The following is a 16,448-nucleotide window of genomic DNA, read 5'->3' on the forward strand; positions in this document are numbered from 1 at the left end:
GCAAAAGCCTGCTAAACAGTTTGGTTCACCTGATTTAATGTTTTAGTGCCTAGAGACATCCAATAATACTGGATGTGCAACATTTTCATGTTATGATGCAGAGGTTTTAACATTTTATGTAGATAGATGGCAGGTTTGCTGTCTAGTTAATTGGTTATTCTAGTTAGTTTGTAGCACATTGATGTTTTTTCCTCGACCACAAGCCCATTAATTCATATCAATTTGCACTGTGGCAAATCAAAAGCTTCACAAACCAAAATGTCATGTACAAAATGTTTTATTAGATTCACAGGATGTAAAATCAATTTAATTAATCATTTATATATTAAACTTAAAAAAAGTGCCAGCAGAATCAATCTTCCATACAAGCAAGGCAATATACAGTACCCACCAGTGCTACCACCATTCACCCATCACTCACATACAACAAGCCTGACGCAGTAGCTCTATTGCATTTTGGCTAATTCAACCTGAGCTCAACATCCCTTCAGTCTCATGCATTAGCTAATGAGCTTAATATGCTGACTATGAACTACAGTACAGTAACGCATATTCCACTAAAATGAACTCAGACCTCCCACAGGAATAAATTATCTGACTGACTCGCACTGTTTCTGGAGGTCCTGTATTCTTATGACCCCAGTCAACATTATGACATCATAAACACAAAAAAGGCATTAACCACTTAAGCCCCGTTTTGTACTTCGTTGTACGATGGTGTTGCGCAGCGAAAATAGCCAATTTACAATTTAGAAACATTTTGCCCAAATAGGGACACCAGTTTGAAAGTGGTTAAGTTAAAGCTAGGCACCTATCCCATTGAAAAAGGTGTATTATCGAGCCCAATTAAGACATATTTGTGATATGAGAGAGAGAAAGACAAAGAGAGACGGAGCGAGAGAGAGAGACAGAGCGAGAGAGAGAAGAGCAGATCTATGATTTGGGAAAAAGTTTAAATTGGTTATAAATCAGTATTAGAATTAGGATTCAAAATGTCAAGAAAAAAGGCCAAGGACATCATAGACATTCTGAAACTGCATAAAACAGCTGTGTAACACTGTAGGAGTTGGCAGTTACCAGACCATTGATTTGAATGGCTGAAAAATACAAAACATTACATTTTTATAGATAATTTCCACCAGTCCACACATGGATGACAGACATGCAATAGGATGGTTTGAGCCTTGTGAGACACACAGTGTCACAACTTCATCATACTACGGTTCAGTAGTGCAGTGCACACCTGGATTTTATTTGTTTGTTTGTTTTGCCCAGATATGCTATGTTGCTTCCTTTGTGTTAAGCAGATTAGTGGAACAAATTACCTGCACAAGTACTAAATAGTACTATATAGTACTAAATATGCCCTGTGCCATGGTTATGTATGTTTCAATTTCTAAAATAAAGAAAATCTATCCAAATTGTAAAACTAAACGTCCTTTAAATTAAGATCTTTACATACACACATTGAGCATCTAAACACAAGTTGGAACAAGACCAACTTGTAGTACATGCTAACTTCTCAGGCAATATCCAAGCCATCTTTTTTTAAACTTTTATACTAACTTTGGATGATTTCATATTAAAAATATTTTGCTCCTTATAAAGCACTTCTAAAGTGTGAAAGGAGTAAAAGATAATGATCTACAATCATTATTCTGAAGATAATACTGGACAACGTGGCGACTGAATTTCTCCCACGGGATCAATTAAAGTCTTATCTCTCTCTCCCTCCCTTAGTATCTTGAGCTGCGACATTGTGCGTCTCACAGGATCTGAATGCATCCATCCCTGGTTTTAAAAAAGGCGGAGGAGAAACATTCAATAATTTTCCACCGGCTCCCTCTGAAATAATCAGATTCCACTGCGGGCAACGTGTATATAAGCCTTCTTTAGCCCCATCAGTGTTGTGTGATGGCATTCACAAGCAAAAAAAACGTACAGTATATAAAATCCCTTAAATGGTTTTAATGCATCTTCAACCAGTCCAGGGGGTCAGAGTTCAGTGAGTCCAACATACAAAAAAGATAAAGGCCTTGAGGTCAGTGGTACTCAATACAGCCCCCGGGGGACGTATGAAACAACCTCATGTGACAAGTCCTTATGATAGTCAATAATTATGATTCTCTGTTGCTTGTGTGTAAAAAGAATATGCTTGTCTTTATATCAACGTTCACCTGACCAACTTCATGTAAAGGCTTCTCCCAAATATGGCACAGGGTGGGTGCTGTGGCGGAGGTGAAGCAGAAGGGATGTCATTGCTACCTGGATGCTTCGGGGATGAGTCTTTTGAACCAGCCACCAACGGCTACATCTACCCTCATTACCAGAGAGACGCCGATGAGCAGAAACACGCTGGTGACCAGGAAGCCTGAGGCCTCAAACATCAACCTAAGGATGAGAGGACGGGAGAGAGCTCAGCTCGGGGGTTTTAATGGGAAATGCAAGAGTTGAAGCTACGATTCTAGATCGTGATGGGTGTGTTAAGGGGACTCTTTTTTCAACAGATAAGCAGACATAATACGCTCTCCAGTATGATTTATAATTCAATTAGTAAAGACATGCTTCACTCATGTGCATTCAGTGAAAAGCAGTGGGTGTGGGTGGTTAGCCGTTAGTGTACCACACAAATAATCATAGACTCAAAACAAAGCCTTTCCTGTCAGTGCTTTTGTGATAGCTGGGAAATTGCATTCAGGCACTTACTTGGGTGCGAAAACCTTCCACACCATTAGGTGTCTCCTGAGGATAGCAGCTGCACACACTGATGCAAAGACCTGAGAAGAGATAAGGGATCTGGAGTTGAAATGTGTGCTGTGAACTGCATACACATGGAGAAGCTGGCCTATGCTGGAAAATGCATCAGATGGGTGCACAGTGCACACTCATCCTTTGCTTAAAGATTGGTCATCCAAATTGTGTTTTTGCAAATGTAAAAGAATATATATAATAAATAGGTAGCATTGTTATTCAGTTAGCTTTACCGTAGCTTATCAGGTACAGTAAGTTGCACATGCGTGCCGGATTATCTTGCATTATTACACTTTTGTGTCCATGTAAATGTTGTGATAGTTGTATCTTTTTTATGCTGTGGTCAAAGGCCAAGTAATGGGTTTGTCTGTAATTCTGTCAAAAATATATGTATCTATGTCCCCTCAAAAGTAGACTAAACACAGCTCATGCCGCTACATGCATGATGTCACAAAACCACCTCTGGCTAGAAACGAACACAGAATTAAGGCTATGTGTCCACTAATGCATTTTTTCCCCAGCTGAAAACACAAGATGCTCTTCCCACCCATCTGGGAGCGCTTGAGGGCAGAGCAATTTTTCAGCTGAAACTCAAACCAAACCAAACCAAACCAATCATCTCATAGCAGAAGCAAGCAAAGAGTACTTGCTCTGGCCCTAGAACTCTGGCTCTTGCTTTTGATAAGGGTAAGGGAGAGAGGATGGACTCACCGGTCTATGTGGGTACATGAGATTGTATTTGTTGGCGAGGAAAAAGTATCATTGACTATATTCACCCAGCGGCCATTTTGCTCTCACGTCATATTTGCGGGTTGGGAAGAAATGCCACCCGGGTTGGCATTATTTCATTAACTTAATAGCAAAATGGCCGCTGTGTGAATATGGTGAATTGCACTTGTACGTTGCAGGAAATGACAGCTGGTCTTTTGTGATGTTTGTCCTGCCCCTCCTCTACTGTGATTTGACGGCTGGGTAAAAAGTGGCAGTGTGAGCGCAATGTTCTAACGTGAATGGCTCAGCACAGAATAGATGCTCAGACATGCTGCTGGCGTTTGCAGCATAGTGTAAAGTGTACATACATGGCGATACATTGGAAACAATTAAAAATACGCTGGCCTCAGAAAAAAACTAATAAAATAAAATAAATGCTTTTGGTGGACACATGGACTAACAAAACAAACAGGAATTGCCCAGTGGAGTGAAAGTGCAACTAATGAAAAGTGAGGAAACGTGTCTACTGTAGTTGATAAATGCAATTAAGCCCCTAGTAACACAAATAATTATTTATAAAGATCTCTATTTCCATTTGGCCAAATAGGGTGTAGGACATGCACACAAGCAGCCAGCCTTCATCATGATTCATGTGGCTTACTCCATTGTGATATGTGTGTGCGATGATGCGATGCGAGAGTCCCCTCCACACTAGTGCCCTCCACACTCTCCTATCTACAGTAGCATCAGGGTCTTGAGCTCTACAGTGTTGTTGTTAGCTCAAGAAGATACGTGTGTAACTTTAATATGAGTAGCTAAAGATTGGATATTTTATTTACCTGTGTTCCATGAATGAAGAGGTAGCGTGTTGAAAGTTGCAGAAGGGCAGAGCTGAACTGCTGTGGGTTCTCTCTCAGTCTCATCTCCATTACAGCATCCTCTCCGTCCTCCCCTCCCACTCTCCTGCTGCCCCGCACCTCACACACCAGTGGCCAGAACAGGAGCAATGGACAACCCACTAAGGGCAAAACCACACAGAAAGTGATATTTAGATATATACTGGGGTCTTGAGTGACATTCTTCGAAGGCAATATTTCAGAGTGTCTTCCTCAAGGACATCAATAGGACACATGATATTTGACACTCACTAGCTGTCACCAACCTGGTGACCTCTCAGTTTAGGGGCCAGTGTCTCTAGCCACTACTAGACCAACCACAAACGGCATACTTAGCAGGGCTGGGCAATTAACCAAAAATAAACCAAAATGAAATGAAACCAACTTGCTAATGTAGGTTAATCAAGAAGCAGATATTTTTATACTTTTTAAAATGTCTTATTATATCAATGAAACAAAAAAATATGAATAATTCTTTTTAAATAAATCGACTACATCAATTAACTACTTAAACTGTATTATACTTCATTGTACAATGGTGGCATACAAAAAAAATGAAAATAGACAATCTACAAGCTCTACACATTGTGATGCTTATAGATGTTATTTTCACACAAAAAAATTACATAAAAATAATAAAAAGTTCATTCATCGTAATCGAGGAAAACGTTTTACATAATCGTGATATTGATTTTGAAGTCATATTGCCCAGCCTTAATACTTAGCCATTTGCCCAATGCTTTCAGCCAAAGTGCCTTACAGTGCTAATAGTTCAGACGTCTTTAGTTTAGGTGGCTCCAGAGGAAATCAACCTTAAACTCTGGCAGTGTTAGTGCAATATCCCGCCCATTGAGTCCTACAGTACAGCACCACAAGTAAGCACCTTATCATATGACTTATTCAAGCTCATAAACGGTGTATATTTATACCGTGCATATATATATATAAATACTGAAATACTTTCAAATTATATATTTTTTCCCATCTTGTTTTTATTTATAAGAGGTTTAACATTTTTTTTAGGCATTTTCCTTCAGACTTTACTACCGCCTCCAACAACGTATTAATGAGTAACTACCTGCAAACAGGATATGCGACGAGAAGGTGTTGAGGGTGACCAGTGAGGCCGGCAGTATGGTGCCTGTGTGTCCATCAGGAAAGCCAACAAAGGCAGCTCCCCACTGGATGGAGGGGAAGGTGGGCAGGTGACCTGTGGCATGGAAGAACTGTGTGGCAGCTAGGGACCACAGCACCAATGGAGTCCAGGGTACATTAAAACCTCCTGCAGAGGAGAAAAGCCAAACGGCAGACATTCAGCCACAATAATGTTTTTTTTATTGACAGCTGGTATACCAGTATAATAGGTCCAACAGTTTCCATTCACCTAAGAGTTCATCCATCACATTCAGTCTTGGTTAAAACCTTTCCACATTTATGTGTTTTCAAACTCAATATTTACTATGCAAAAAAACAAGAAGAAAAAACAACCATTGCATGCATTAGGTAGTGCAATATTTAGCAAGCTATTAAGGCTGATAAAATCCTAAAAGTAGCCCATTATATTAATAGAATCAGAAAAAATAAATCATTTGGGACCTCTTCTCTTACCATGGTACGTCCCATGCAGGCTACTGAGGGTGGTAGAGGAGGCATGGATGTGTAGGAGGGCACCCATCTCCAGTAGCAGCAGGAGAAAAGACAGAGCCATGCCCTCTGCGTGTAGCAGAAGTAGCCCTACACCCAACAGGCCACAGAACAACAGTTGCGGCGCCGAGTAAACAGTCCCCAGTCCGTAGGCCTCCACGGCGGGCCTGTCGTCTGCCTCGGCTCCCTCGCTTGGCTCGTCGTCGTCCAGGGAGCGACGCATGCGCTGGTAGATCTGGGGGATGAGGTGGTGCAGCTCCGCCTGCGTGCTGATGCCGGTGCTCGCCCGGTAGCTGGGCAGGGGGGGCAAGTTCGAACCCCTGGCCGGCGCCGTGGCCCTGGTCTTCAGAAACACGGTGATCGGGTCCAGCCACAGCAACAGCATCCCGAGACCCAGGAGGGAGAAGATGGTCCTGGGAAGCGCCACCTGGGCCACGCCGAGGAGCTCGGCCATGCTCCTGAAACTGTCCTCCGGAGTGGCGCCGACGGCCCAGTTGAGCCCCAGGCAGACGGACAGCAGTGGCAGGATCCAGCGGGCCATGAACACCGCCCCGCCCGAGGAGTTGAGGTTGCCGTAGTGACGTAGCCAGCGTCTCAGCAGGTACGTCCACAGGCCTAGCGAGGCCAGAGAGAGAATGTAGTGGAGATTCTTCAGCTGGCTGTTCTGCAACCGGGAGAGGGGAGAGAGGAATGGGGAAGGCTGGCACGAGCCCTGCTCCTCCCGGCAGTTGTGGAAGGAGAGGGAGAGGTAGAGACTGCCCACCAGGAGCCCCAGACAGGCCATGAGGGTGCAGCTCTCCTTCCTTATAGCCGCAGGGGAAAGGGCTGGGGAGGGCAGGAGCCCGGCAGGTTTGAGGGGGTCATGGTTGGCTGGCAGTAACAGTCCTTCCCAGTTGAGATGGATCGGAACATACAGCCCCAGGGAAAAGAGCAGGAAAGTGACCACGCGCCCTTCAGCTATCACGTAGCTATCTGACAGCAGGGAAGCACCGCGCAGCATCAGCACCAAGAGAGCCGGGGTGACGAAGCGACGGAGGCTCAGCCAGCCGGCCCGCTTCGGGGCTTTAGCCCCGTTGCCAGAGGCGGTGGATGCTTTGGCCCGATGAGCGCGCCGGAGAACCAGCAGTTCTGAGACGATAGCGGTGGCTGCCAGGCACCACGCCACCTCGACGTAGCCCCGGGCAAACAGCTGACCCGCTGCGACGCAGAACCCAATCGACAGCGCTGCCACGACGGGGGCTTTAAGCAGACTGCCGTCCCTGACCAGCAGCCAGGACAGCTCCGAGAGGATGAAACATAGCACGCAGGCAAACAGCAGAATGGTTAAGCCTGCGGCCATCTTGAGCGGGTTGAAACGGGCCCACGTGGCCCGACAGGTTTCTCTGACCGAGGTGAGGTAGGACTGCAGGGAAACAACTAGTTCTGGAGAAGGGGGCAGACCGTTTCTCACGGCGGTGAGGTACTCAGTGGAGACCTGTGAGAACTGCTCCTGCAGCTTAGAGAGGCTCTCTGGTGGGATGTCTTTGGCCATGCTGGAATAGGTCTCCAGAAAACGATTGACCTTCACAAACAAAGACAGTTAAATCATCAGAACATGATTCAACTATTTTCAAAGCCAAATAACTTTGCACATTACATGGAATGTTACTCATTAATATTCATGATGATATAATGTGGTAAAGTATTATGTCTGGTGACCAAGACTGACGTGACAAGCTAAATGTAATAAATAACATATGTCTGACTCCCCAGTAAATAAAACAAAAAGGTGTTAAGTCAAAAGATGTTTGGATCATTTTCTTAAATGATTTGTTAATGACCTGGTTAGGAGACAAGAGCAAGGTTCAACAGCTGACCAAGATGTTTGAGTTAATTGCCCAGTGTAACTTTACTTAAAGGTAGGGTAAGTGATTTACTTTTGTTAAAATAAGTGTTAAATAGCTCTATATTCTGATAGTAATCATTAGAGTGTTTGTTCAGTAAAATGAGTCTCTATGTCTCTCCAGCTCTTTATCAAACAGAAAATGCATTTTCAGTACTCTCTCCTGATTGGCTTAAATGTTGTCACCTACCTGAAAATGTACATAATTCTGTTTACTAAAGAGCTGGAGAGACCCCTGTGACCGAACAAACACTCTGTAGCAATGATTACTATCAGAATATAGTACTTTAACCTTTTAACAAAAAAATATAATAAATAAATAAATATCACTTACCCTACCTTTAACTGAAACGTAAAATCCAGATTTTCTATATTACTTTTGCTTAGTTGTAAAGCCTTACTCCCGAACATGCTTTAACCCTATGATTCCCAATGTATGGATCTGGGACTCTCTGAGTGGTTATCATAGGGTTTCTGGAGGTCCTCAGAAAAGTGAGGAATAGTTCAATAATATTTATATATAATGAACATAAGTTAGCATGATAACAGAACCTGAGACTAGGCTGAATAGGTTCCACTCTTTCCACTGTTGGCATAAAGTTATAGCTATTCTGTCACATATTATACCTAGAAAAATCTCATACATGTGTACATGGTGCCTGAAATGTTTCATCAAAAGGATGTCTGTGGTCCAAAGTGTTTATTGTTTAATTGGTAGTCCTTGGCATGAACATTTTAGTAACTTAGGCTTGGGCTACACCTCTCAACAAATTTCAATGTTAATAGATATTGACAGCACAGGCGAGGACATATTACCCCTCAGCCTTCCGTTGCTCCCTAAGAGGTTACCTGTTTGACGTTGATCCACAGTGCCTCCAATTGGCTGAGACCCTCAAGTGCACCCTTCATTTGGTTGTGAGGAGGGAAAAGAGGCAGGAGGACTTGGCCCACACTGCTGTAAGGTATGGGCACTCCCAGCTGCAGAGCCAAGGTAGGAACCAAGTCTGTCTGTGGGACCACTTGAGGTTCACTCTATAATTATTTGAAAAGAAAGAAAGAAAAAGAGAGAGAATTCTTGAGCTCTCCATTTCTTGCAGCATTAGTACTTTGTGATCAAAGTAGACTCATATACAGAAACACATTCTATTATGTTGATTACACTTTAATTATGTAAGCACTACGAATGTAATTGCATATATACTCAAAGTAACACAGTAATCGGGCGTGGACCCATTATACTGGATATTTGTATTTGACCAGTCTGTGGTGAGCTACTACTATCGATTAGGGAGATTCAGTCAAATCAGATATTATTTTATTTGTGTGTGTGTGTGTGTGTGTGTATATATATATATATATATATATAATCTTTCGATAGTGACAGTAACAGAGAGAGGAAAGGCAGGTGGTGGGATGACATGCAGTAAAGAGCCTCGATTTGGATTCAACCCCAGGCGAGCAGCAGGAAGGACTATAGCCTATTATTTTTGTGGTATGCACTCTTTCCACAAAAGAGTGCATACCACAAAATCAGATCAATTTTCTTCAGCAGCATTAAGGCTAGTGGCAATTGTATTCTCTATAAATATTTGTAGAGAAAACTAGACAACGACTGATTTAAAGCTGGACTATTTTTAGTGGGGGATTTTTATGCGGTTGTCAGCATGCTGAAAACAGCATTGTCTTTTGGCTCCTTTTTGTCCAACTTGCCAACTAGATCAATAAATGCCTGGCTGCCATCAGAATAATGTCTTGCTGATCAATACACTTCTTTAAAAAAAAAAAACAAGAACAGATGTACTGAAATTGCAAAATATAGAGAACATAAAAGGAAATTTACAGTGCCGTCCCTGTGGCTGCAATGACATCAGGGAATAAGTTCCGAACATTTAATGCATGTGTGATTCTAGTATTAATCACATCATAATAAAAGAGGACAGAAAAGTGCATTTTATCTCTCTAAAAGGATGAAATCGATCAATACAGTAAAAGTAATCGACATTGCTCATGAAATGTCTACAAGCCCCATTAGGGGTGTAATCATGCAGTTATATCGCCCTCTTTTGGTTGAAAAAGGTATTTCTGCTGCAGTGCTGACTCCAACGCCCCATAAGGACGATTTCAAACATTATTTATAATGTGATGTCTAAAAAAAGAAAATCAATTGATGTTGCTTAAAAGAGGGGCCTGCTGCACCCCCATTATCACTTTTTAATCTGCTCTGAGGAGGGCTGCGGCCGAAACGCGTTAGCGAAATGAGAAATTACAGTACATCTGAGCCAGTCTTGCATTATTTATTTTGTGAGTGCCGCTTTTTCCACTTCGGTGGTTTTTCATTTAAGCCCCATAGTTGCCCCAACCCATCAGAATATTTTGAGATCGTATCATAGGTGGGTAAAACTTTTAATGTTTATGGGCCCAACTGGAAGTAGGCAAGTACATTGAACTTGTTTGCTCTTCAGCCCTCAAAGTGGTATTTTTCATTCAAATGTATGTAATGGGAAGAGACAGGCCGTAACCAAGAGTCTCGGAACCCTTTAAAACAGAGAAAGTGCTGTCTATTATATAGTATAGCTGTATATAGGGGTGGGTACAGCATACCTGCCTGCTTGTGTGATCTCATCCTGAGCCAAATTCCTGTCTGGTGTAGGTTATGCCTGTAACAGCTCAGCTGATATATATGACACTACTGTTTAATCTTCAGTATTGAGGAATAAAATAAAACAGACCTTGGAAGGGGGCCCTGAAAAGAGAGGTGAAGGACTGTAGAGGAAGAGGGCAGCATCGGTCTCCTTCTGACTTTCTCCGCCGTGGTCTCCCGTGTCCGTCATCCCGTGGTCTCCCATCACCACCAGGAGGGTGTCATTCTGCAGGCGCTCCATCACTGACCTGGATTAGAAAGGAGGCAGAGCAGGATAAAATAAATAATAACAATAACCAGGCTTCCCATCAACAATTTCCATGATGGGGGAGTGCAAATGTTTTTTTTTTTGTATACAATATTTCAATTAGTCAACAGCGATTTAACCACTCAAGAACAATATAATTTGTCGTACAATGAATAACATAAATAGCCGATCTACAAGCTCACAATGTGCTCCATCGTGGTGTGTTGGGAGCGTGTAGATCTGCTATTTTCGTTGAAAATGTTGACTTTATTCGGGGGGAAAATACTTTTTAAAACTATTATATTTCAAATAGTTTGAAAATGTTCGTCTATAATGACATGCTCCAAAATAGGTTATCTCGGTCAGGGTTAATGTTAATGTGGTTACACTGTCGTGTTTTATCACTCAGCCCGATTGTGAATGCTTGCTCGACTCGCTTGTGAAAGTACAGTACTGTCCTGACCTGATGACTCCATCCATCTGGGTGAGTTTGTCAGCCATGGCAGGGTGGTCGGGACCAAACCTGTGGCCACAGTGATCCACTCCAAGGAAATGAGCAACCAGGACATCCCAGTCATCACCCACCACTGCACCCACCACAGAAAGACGCGTTTGAGAGGGAGAGACACGAGTTAAAGCAACCAAACCAGATATAACATGATTTGATGTGCTGCATTAAAAAATCATTAGGGTTAGCGCTTATCTAGAAAGCTGCTGGTTTGTAGGTTGGAGGAAAACAGGGTGGGTTTGACTTAGTGTGTCACTGGGAATATATATAATTTTTTTTTAAAGCTGTATTATTCTGATAGTAATCATTGCTATAGTGTTTGTTCAATAACAGGTCTCCCCATCTCTCCAGCTCTTTAATAAACAGAAAATACATGTTCAGCTTCAATTTTATAGTGTTTAAATTTTGTCTGCAATTTTTTTTTTCATCACTTGCAATTTCACTTGTTTATCCTGTATTCTGTATGAGTTCAGTTCACGTTCCTGATAGGATGAAATTGGTATCCTGACCTGAAAATGTATTTTCTGTTTACAAAAGAACTTGAGAGATGGCCAGATGGGGAGACCCCTGTCACTAAACAAACCCTCTATCCATGCTTACTATGGGAATTTAGAGCAATTTAACACTTAATTTAACAAAAAACACCACTTTTAACCAGCCTGATACAACAATGAAGCAACAAAAGTTATCTGCGGTTGTGTAAACACTGCTACCACGCTGTCTATAGCATTATGTGGACGATACCTGTTGAATAGAGATGCTGGAGAATTCCGTTGTCCACTGTGTGCAAATCCTTGACGTTGAAAGAGGGGAAGGGTAGGGATCGGTAGAACTTCTTGGGGAAAAGACTTTCCCAAGTATCATCACCCATGAACACCACCCGTTTCCCTACAAACGGACGTATACAGTATGTCAGTTGAAGAAAGTCACACTACCAGTGATAAAGCCTCAAAGAGTGGATCCAGAGTGACTGGATGGATACAGATTTCCTACATACGGTAATGAAGTTTCATTTAAAATCTCACACTTTCCCCCCTAGTAAATTTCCTGATGCAATACACACCCCTCCTACATAGAATATTTTCCATAGAATTCCATATTGTGTCCCCCAGACGTCAACTTCTTCACAAGATTTGAAGGAGCTGGTACAGTAGGTGTTCAACATGATGTATCCTGTGGCTGGGCAATATGGCTGAGTGTGAACTTTTTATGCCGTAGGACTATCTGAAGATTATTCTTAACTACATTCAATATCACAACAGGTGCAATGACATTTGCTCTCTCTGGTTCTACAGGGACATAACATGTGTATTGCAATCTATCAGGCCTGAACAACAGAAAAACTGTTGTTCAGGCCTGATAGATTAGATAGCAATACTACAGTCCCTGTAGAACCAGAGAGAGGCGCTGCCTGTATATACATATTTTTTCCATTCTTCTCGATCTAATGTATTCCGAAACTTTTCCAAGACCTTTAAATTTATATCAGACATATTTTAAGGAATTGTAAGGAACCCAGTGGAACTCAGTGTCAGCCATGACAATCGGTTTGTAAACTTGTGTCTGTGTGAAGACTGCTGCTGCTCACCCAGTTGTCCGAGCTGGTGAATGAGGTTGTCCTCCAAGATGGCGCTGGAGGCAAAGTTATTCCCGACGTCGATGAAGGTGGGCAGCGAACCTGTGGTGAAGCCCTTGATCCTCTGCATGGTGGTGGTGGGGGGGTCGGCGCGGAAGGGGTACAGGCGGCTGTGGGCGGGCCGCGATGCGACCGTCTCCTCCAGCACGGGTAGCTTGTTCTCGTAGGGACGTGGCGCTGCGTTGCCGTGGTCAAAGCGAGCGAAGTCGTATTTCAGCGCGTCGATGATGAGAAGCACGGCCCTGCGGAACCGGGGCTTGGCGCGACAGAAGTCTCCCTGCTCTCCTGCTGGGAGCAGCACATCCTCACAGGTGCTGGTCCTGTTCACCTCCAGCCTGACCAGCAGAAACCCACCCACAAACAGGTAGATGCCAACGTAGAACACTGCGCACATCCACAGCAGCAGCGATAGGATTCTGAGCCTCTTCATCCTAGAGAATATGAATGCAGATTGCAGTATGTTAATTACACCCGGTTGCATATCGCTTACATCGCTGCATGTATACTTATTCGCCACCTTTAAATGCAGTATCACATTATGTTAATAGTGAACACCACCAAAGGGCTTGTTGAGCGCGGTGTTGCACACCGAATCTTCAAAGCGTGTTGTGGGTTTGTAGATCAGCTCTTTTCGATGTGCGACCGACAACGGTGGGCAAGTTCTAAGCATAAAGCCGGCTTTGTGTTACTTTTATTTCCCCCGAATGCACATTAAGGCAGACTTGGGTAATGTTGTGCTAAACAGCAAATGAAGCAACAGCAGCGGTTTCTTGACAGAGAGCTTTGAATGGTAATGCTGGTTCTTTTTTATGACAACAAAGATACATCAATGAGGACTTCACAATCACAACAAGAAGAAGTGACAGGAAAAAGGTAGTCAGATCTGAGGAACAAAAATAACAACTAATTGTTCGCAACATAGAGGACACACATACCTCCCCCCCTTATTTTTTATCATGTTGTTATCATTATAAATATCACTAGCATTATCCCTTTCATAATTTAGCATAATTAATATTACTATATTTTGCTTTGTTTATTTCTGTTTGTGAGAGTCAAACGACACACTGATGATGGATATATATATATATATGGACTCATGTCACACTTAGATGTGTGTAATCATGTTTTTTGGTTTACTGCATTTTAATTTAGTTTGTAACACTGGGTGTACATTTTTTTTTTTTTAAACAATTGCAAGAAGATGTAAAATGTGAACTGCAACATGAACTAATTGCAATAAAAGCATAAGAAGAAGAAGTGACAGCTAGCATCAAACTACCGGGCAGGGAGAGATCATGGCTTTGCCTTCGTTAGCCTCACCAGCTAGCTCCCTCCCGCATGTTATACTGACCTTGCAGCGGCCGGTGTTGTCCTCTTTCTCCCGGGGCGAGGCGTGGAGGACCGTGTGTGTTCACAACACGGTGCTGCGAGACACTGAGCCTCAGGTGCACGCACAACCTCTAACCTTCATTGAGACTCCAGCACACTGAGGTTACAGAGAAGGAGGCTGACTCTCAGATGGAACTGGAACTAACGGCCATGGAGCTAAAGCCGGAAGCTCCCGGCGGACACTTGTTCTTTGTAGCACAAACTTCCTCCTCTTGTGACATGCGCAGTTAGCCACTGTCCTCAATGGCTGTGTAACCATGACAACCCTTTCTTAAGGTGACAGTGTGCCAGGAACGGGAATGTTTTTCACTCAAACATTATACAGTTTAGGGTAGTATACAACTACAGGTATAGGGTAGGCAATAGTTTGTGGTTAAAACAATTATTCTTTCTTTTTTTCCAAAGTTAAAGCTCTATTATTCTGATAGTCCACAGGACCACAATGGAAACAAGCCCTTGTTTTTGTTATCCTTTTCGCATCATTGTATAAATCGTACCACTATTTGCAAACTGTTAATAAAGTATTCAATATCAATCAATCTACCATCAGGGGCCTCCCCATCTCTCCAGCTCTAGAAAACAGAAAATACATGCTCATTTCTTTATGTCATATTCCTGTATCCTGTTTGAGTTCTCCCCTTATTTTTAACTCCTGATTGGATAAAATCGGTACCCCGACCTGATATTAGTTTTTCTGTTTAGAACTGGAGAGACAGGGAGACTCCTGTTATTAAACAAACACTCCATAGCAATAGCCTACTATCAGAATATAGAGCTATTTAACACTTATTTAAACAAACAAACAAACAAACACAAATATACCCTACCTTTAATACTGGTCAGAGAGCAGGCTGGCTCAGGAGGTAGGCTACCTCATCTGGTGCTTTGAGGAGTGCTTTGTAAAGTGCTTTTAAAAAAGGCACTATAAATGCATTCTATTTACTATGTCAAGGCAGACTAATACATTTCCAGGCTTGACTGAATTACATCATCATGGATTCCAATTTGCTTTTGCTATCTTTACTCATTGCCCATTGCAAGAAAAGTTTGACCCTATTTGCCCTTTGGGTTCGGGCTGTCAAAGTAAGAAAACAGAATTGAGAGCCTATAACTCTTAATGGCCTGTAGATGGTGCCACAGAATAAAACCTCTATGAATACTGATGCACTAACTCAGCTGATAGTTGCTGCCAGAAGCAGTTCTTTGTGGTATGTGCCCCTTATAGCATGGGATCTCTTCACTCAGTGCTTTGTCAGATTGGCTGGGCAGTTGAGTGGCAGAACTGTGGCTAAATGAAGTGCAATTTTGGAACCCTGAGATGCTGGCTCTCTCAAGAAGACTGTTTCAGATGAACAGCAATGGATTCCCAACAAACAATTTAAAAATACTAAATACAAACGTAGCCTAGTAATCGCCTTCCGGCCTTGGGTGGCCACATCTAAGGGGCAGCCTGATAATGGGCTGCATTCCACGCAAGGTTAGAACTGGTTTACTTCCCATATAGCACCGCCCCCCCCCCCCCCCCCACACGTCCCCCACAGAGCTCTGAACACACTCAAATGTTCGAGTACCAAACAATAAATTAACCATTGTGAGATTTTTAAAACTGCCTTTGGAGAGAATACGTGCTGGAGTGAAGGAGAGGGAGGATTTGGAAACATAAACACAAATTTCACATAAATTAAATCCCAAATGCTCATCTTCTTAATAAATGTGTATGGCTCTGTTTCATGCCTCTTATTTGCACTTTGCTTAAAACAATACGGGGAGGGGTATATATTTCTTAGCAACCACATAACCTTAAAGCAGGCGTCTTCAACAATTTTCAGGCCAAGGACCCCCTCGCTGAGAGAGAGATGAAGCAGGGACCCCACCTCTACATATTGTGTTGCAGAACTTCTTTACTGAAAATAGCAGATGCGAGGCGTTGTGAGCTTGTAGATCTGCTATTTTCGGCTAATGTTCCCCTCAGTCAGAATAGGGATGCTTTTTTTTTTTTACATTAACCACTTGAACCCTAATTAGGGTTCAAGTGGTTAATGTAAAAAAAAAAAAAAATCCTATCCTATCCTATCCTATCACATAAAGATTTGGCGGACCCCCTGTAGTAACTCTGAGGACCCCCTATAGGGATCCCGGA

At 42.7% G+C, this 16,448-nt stretch overlaps 1 protein-coding gene across 1 annotated transcript; it reads right to left on the reverse strand.

Annotated features, from left to right (window-relative positions):
* Window positions 1–259: 259 nt before the first annotated feature.
* pigo (phosphatidylinositol glycan anchor biosynthesis, class O) lies at window positions 260–14,454 on the reverse strand. The gene is made up of 11 exons (XM_080419031.1): window positions 14,271–14,454; window positions 12,869–13,347; window positions 12,025–12,168; window positions 11,236–11,359; window positions 10,614–10,773; window positions 8,734–8,916; window positions 5,967–7,563; window positions 5,437–5,640; window positions 4,302–4,480; window positions 2,707–2,777; window positions 260–2,391 (listed from the first exon to the last, which is right to left on the reverse strand). The coding sequence occupies exons 2-11, from the start codon at window positions 13,344–13,346 to the stop codon at window positions 2,262–2,264; spliced, it is 3,270 nt and encodes a 1,089-aa protein (XP_080275157.1). The 5' UTR covers window position 13,347; window positions 14,271–14,454; the 3' UTR covers window positions 260–2,261.
* Between the last annotated feature and the right edge of the window lie 1,994 nt (window positions 14,455–16,448).

Source organism: Gymnoscopelus braueri (assembly GCF_963280865.1).
Source record: "Gymnoscopelus braueri genome assembly, chromosome: 22".
NCBI lineage: Eukaryota > Metazoa > Chordata > Actinopteri > Myctophiformes > Myctophidae > Gymnoscopelus > Gymnoscopelus braueri.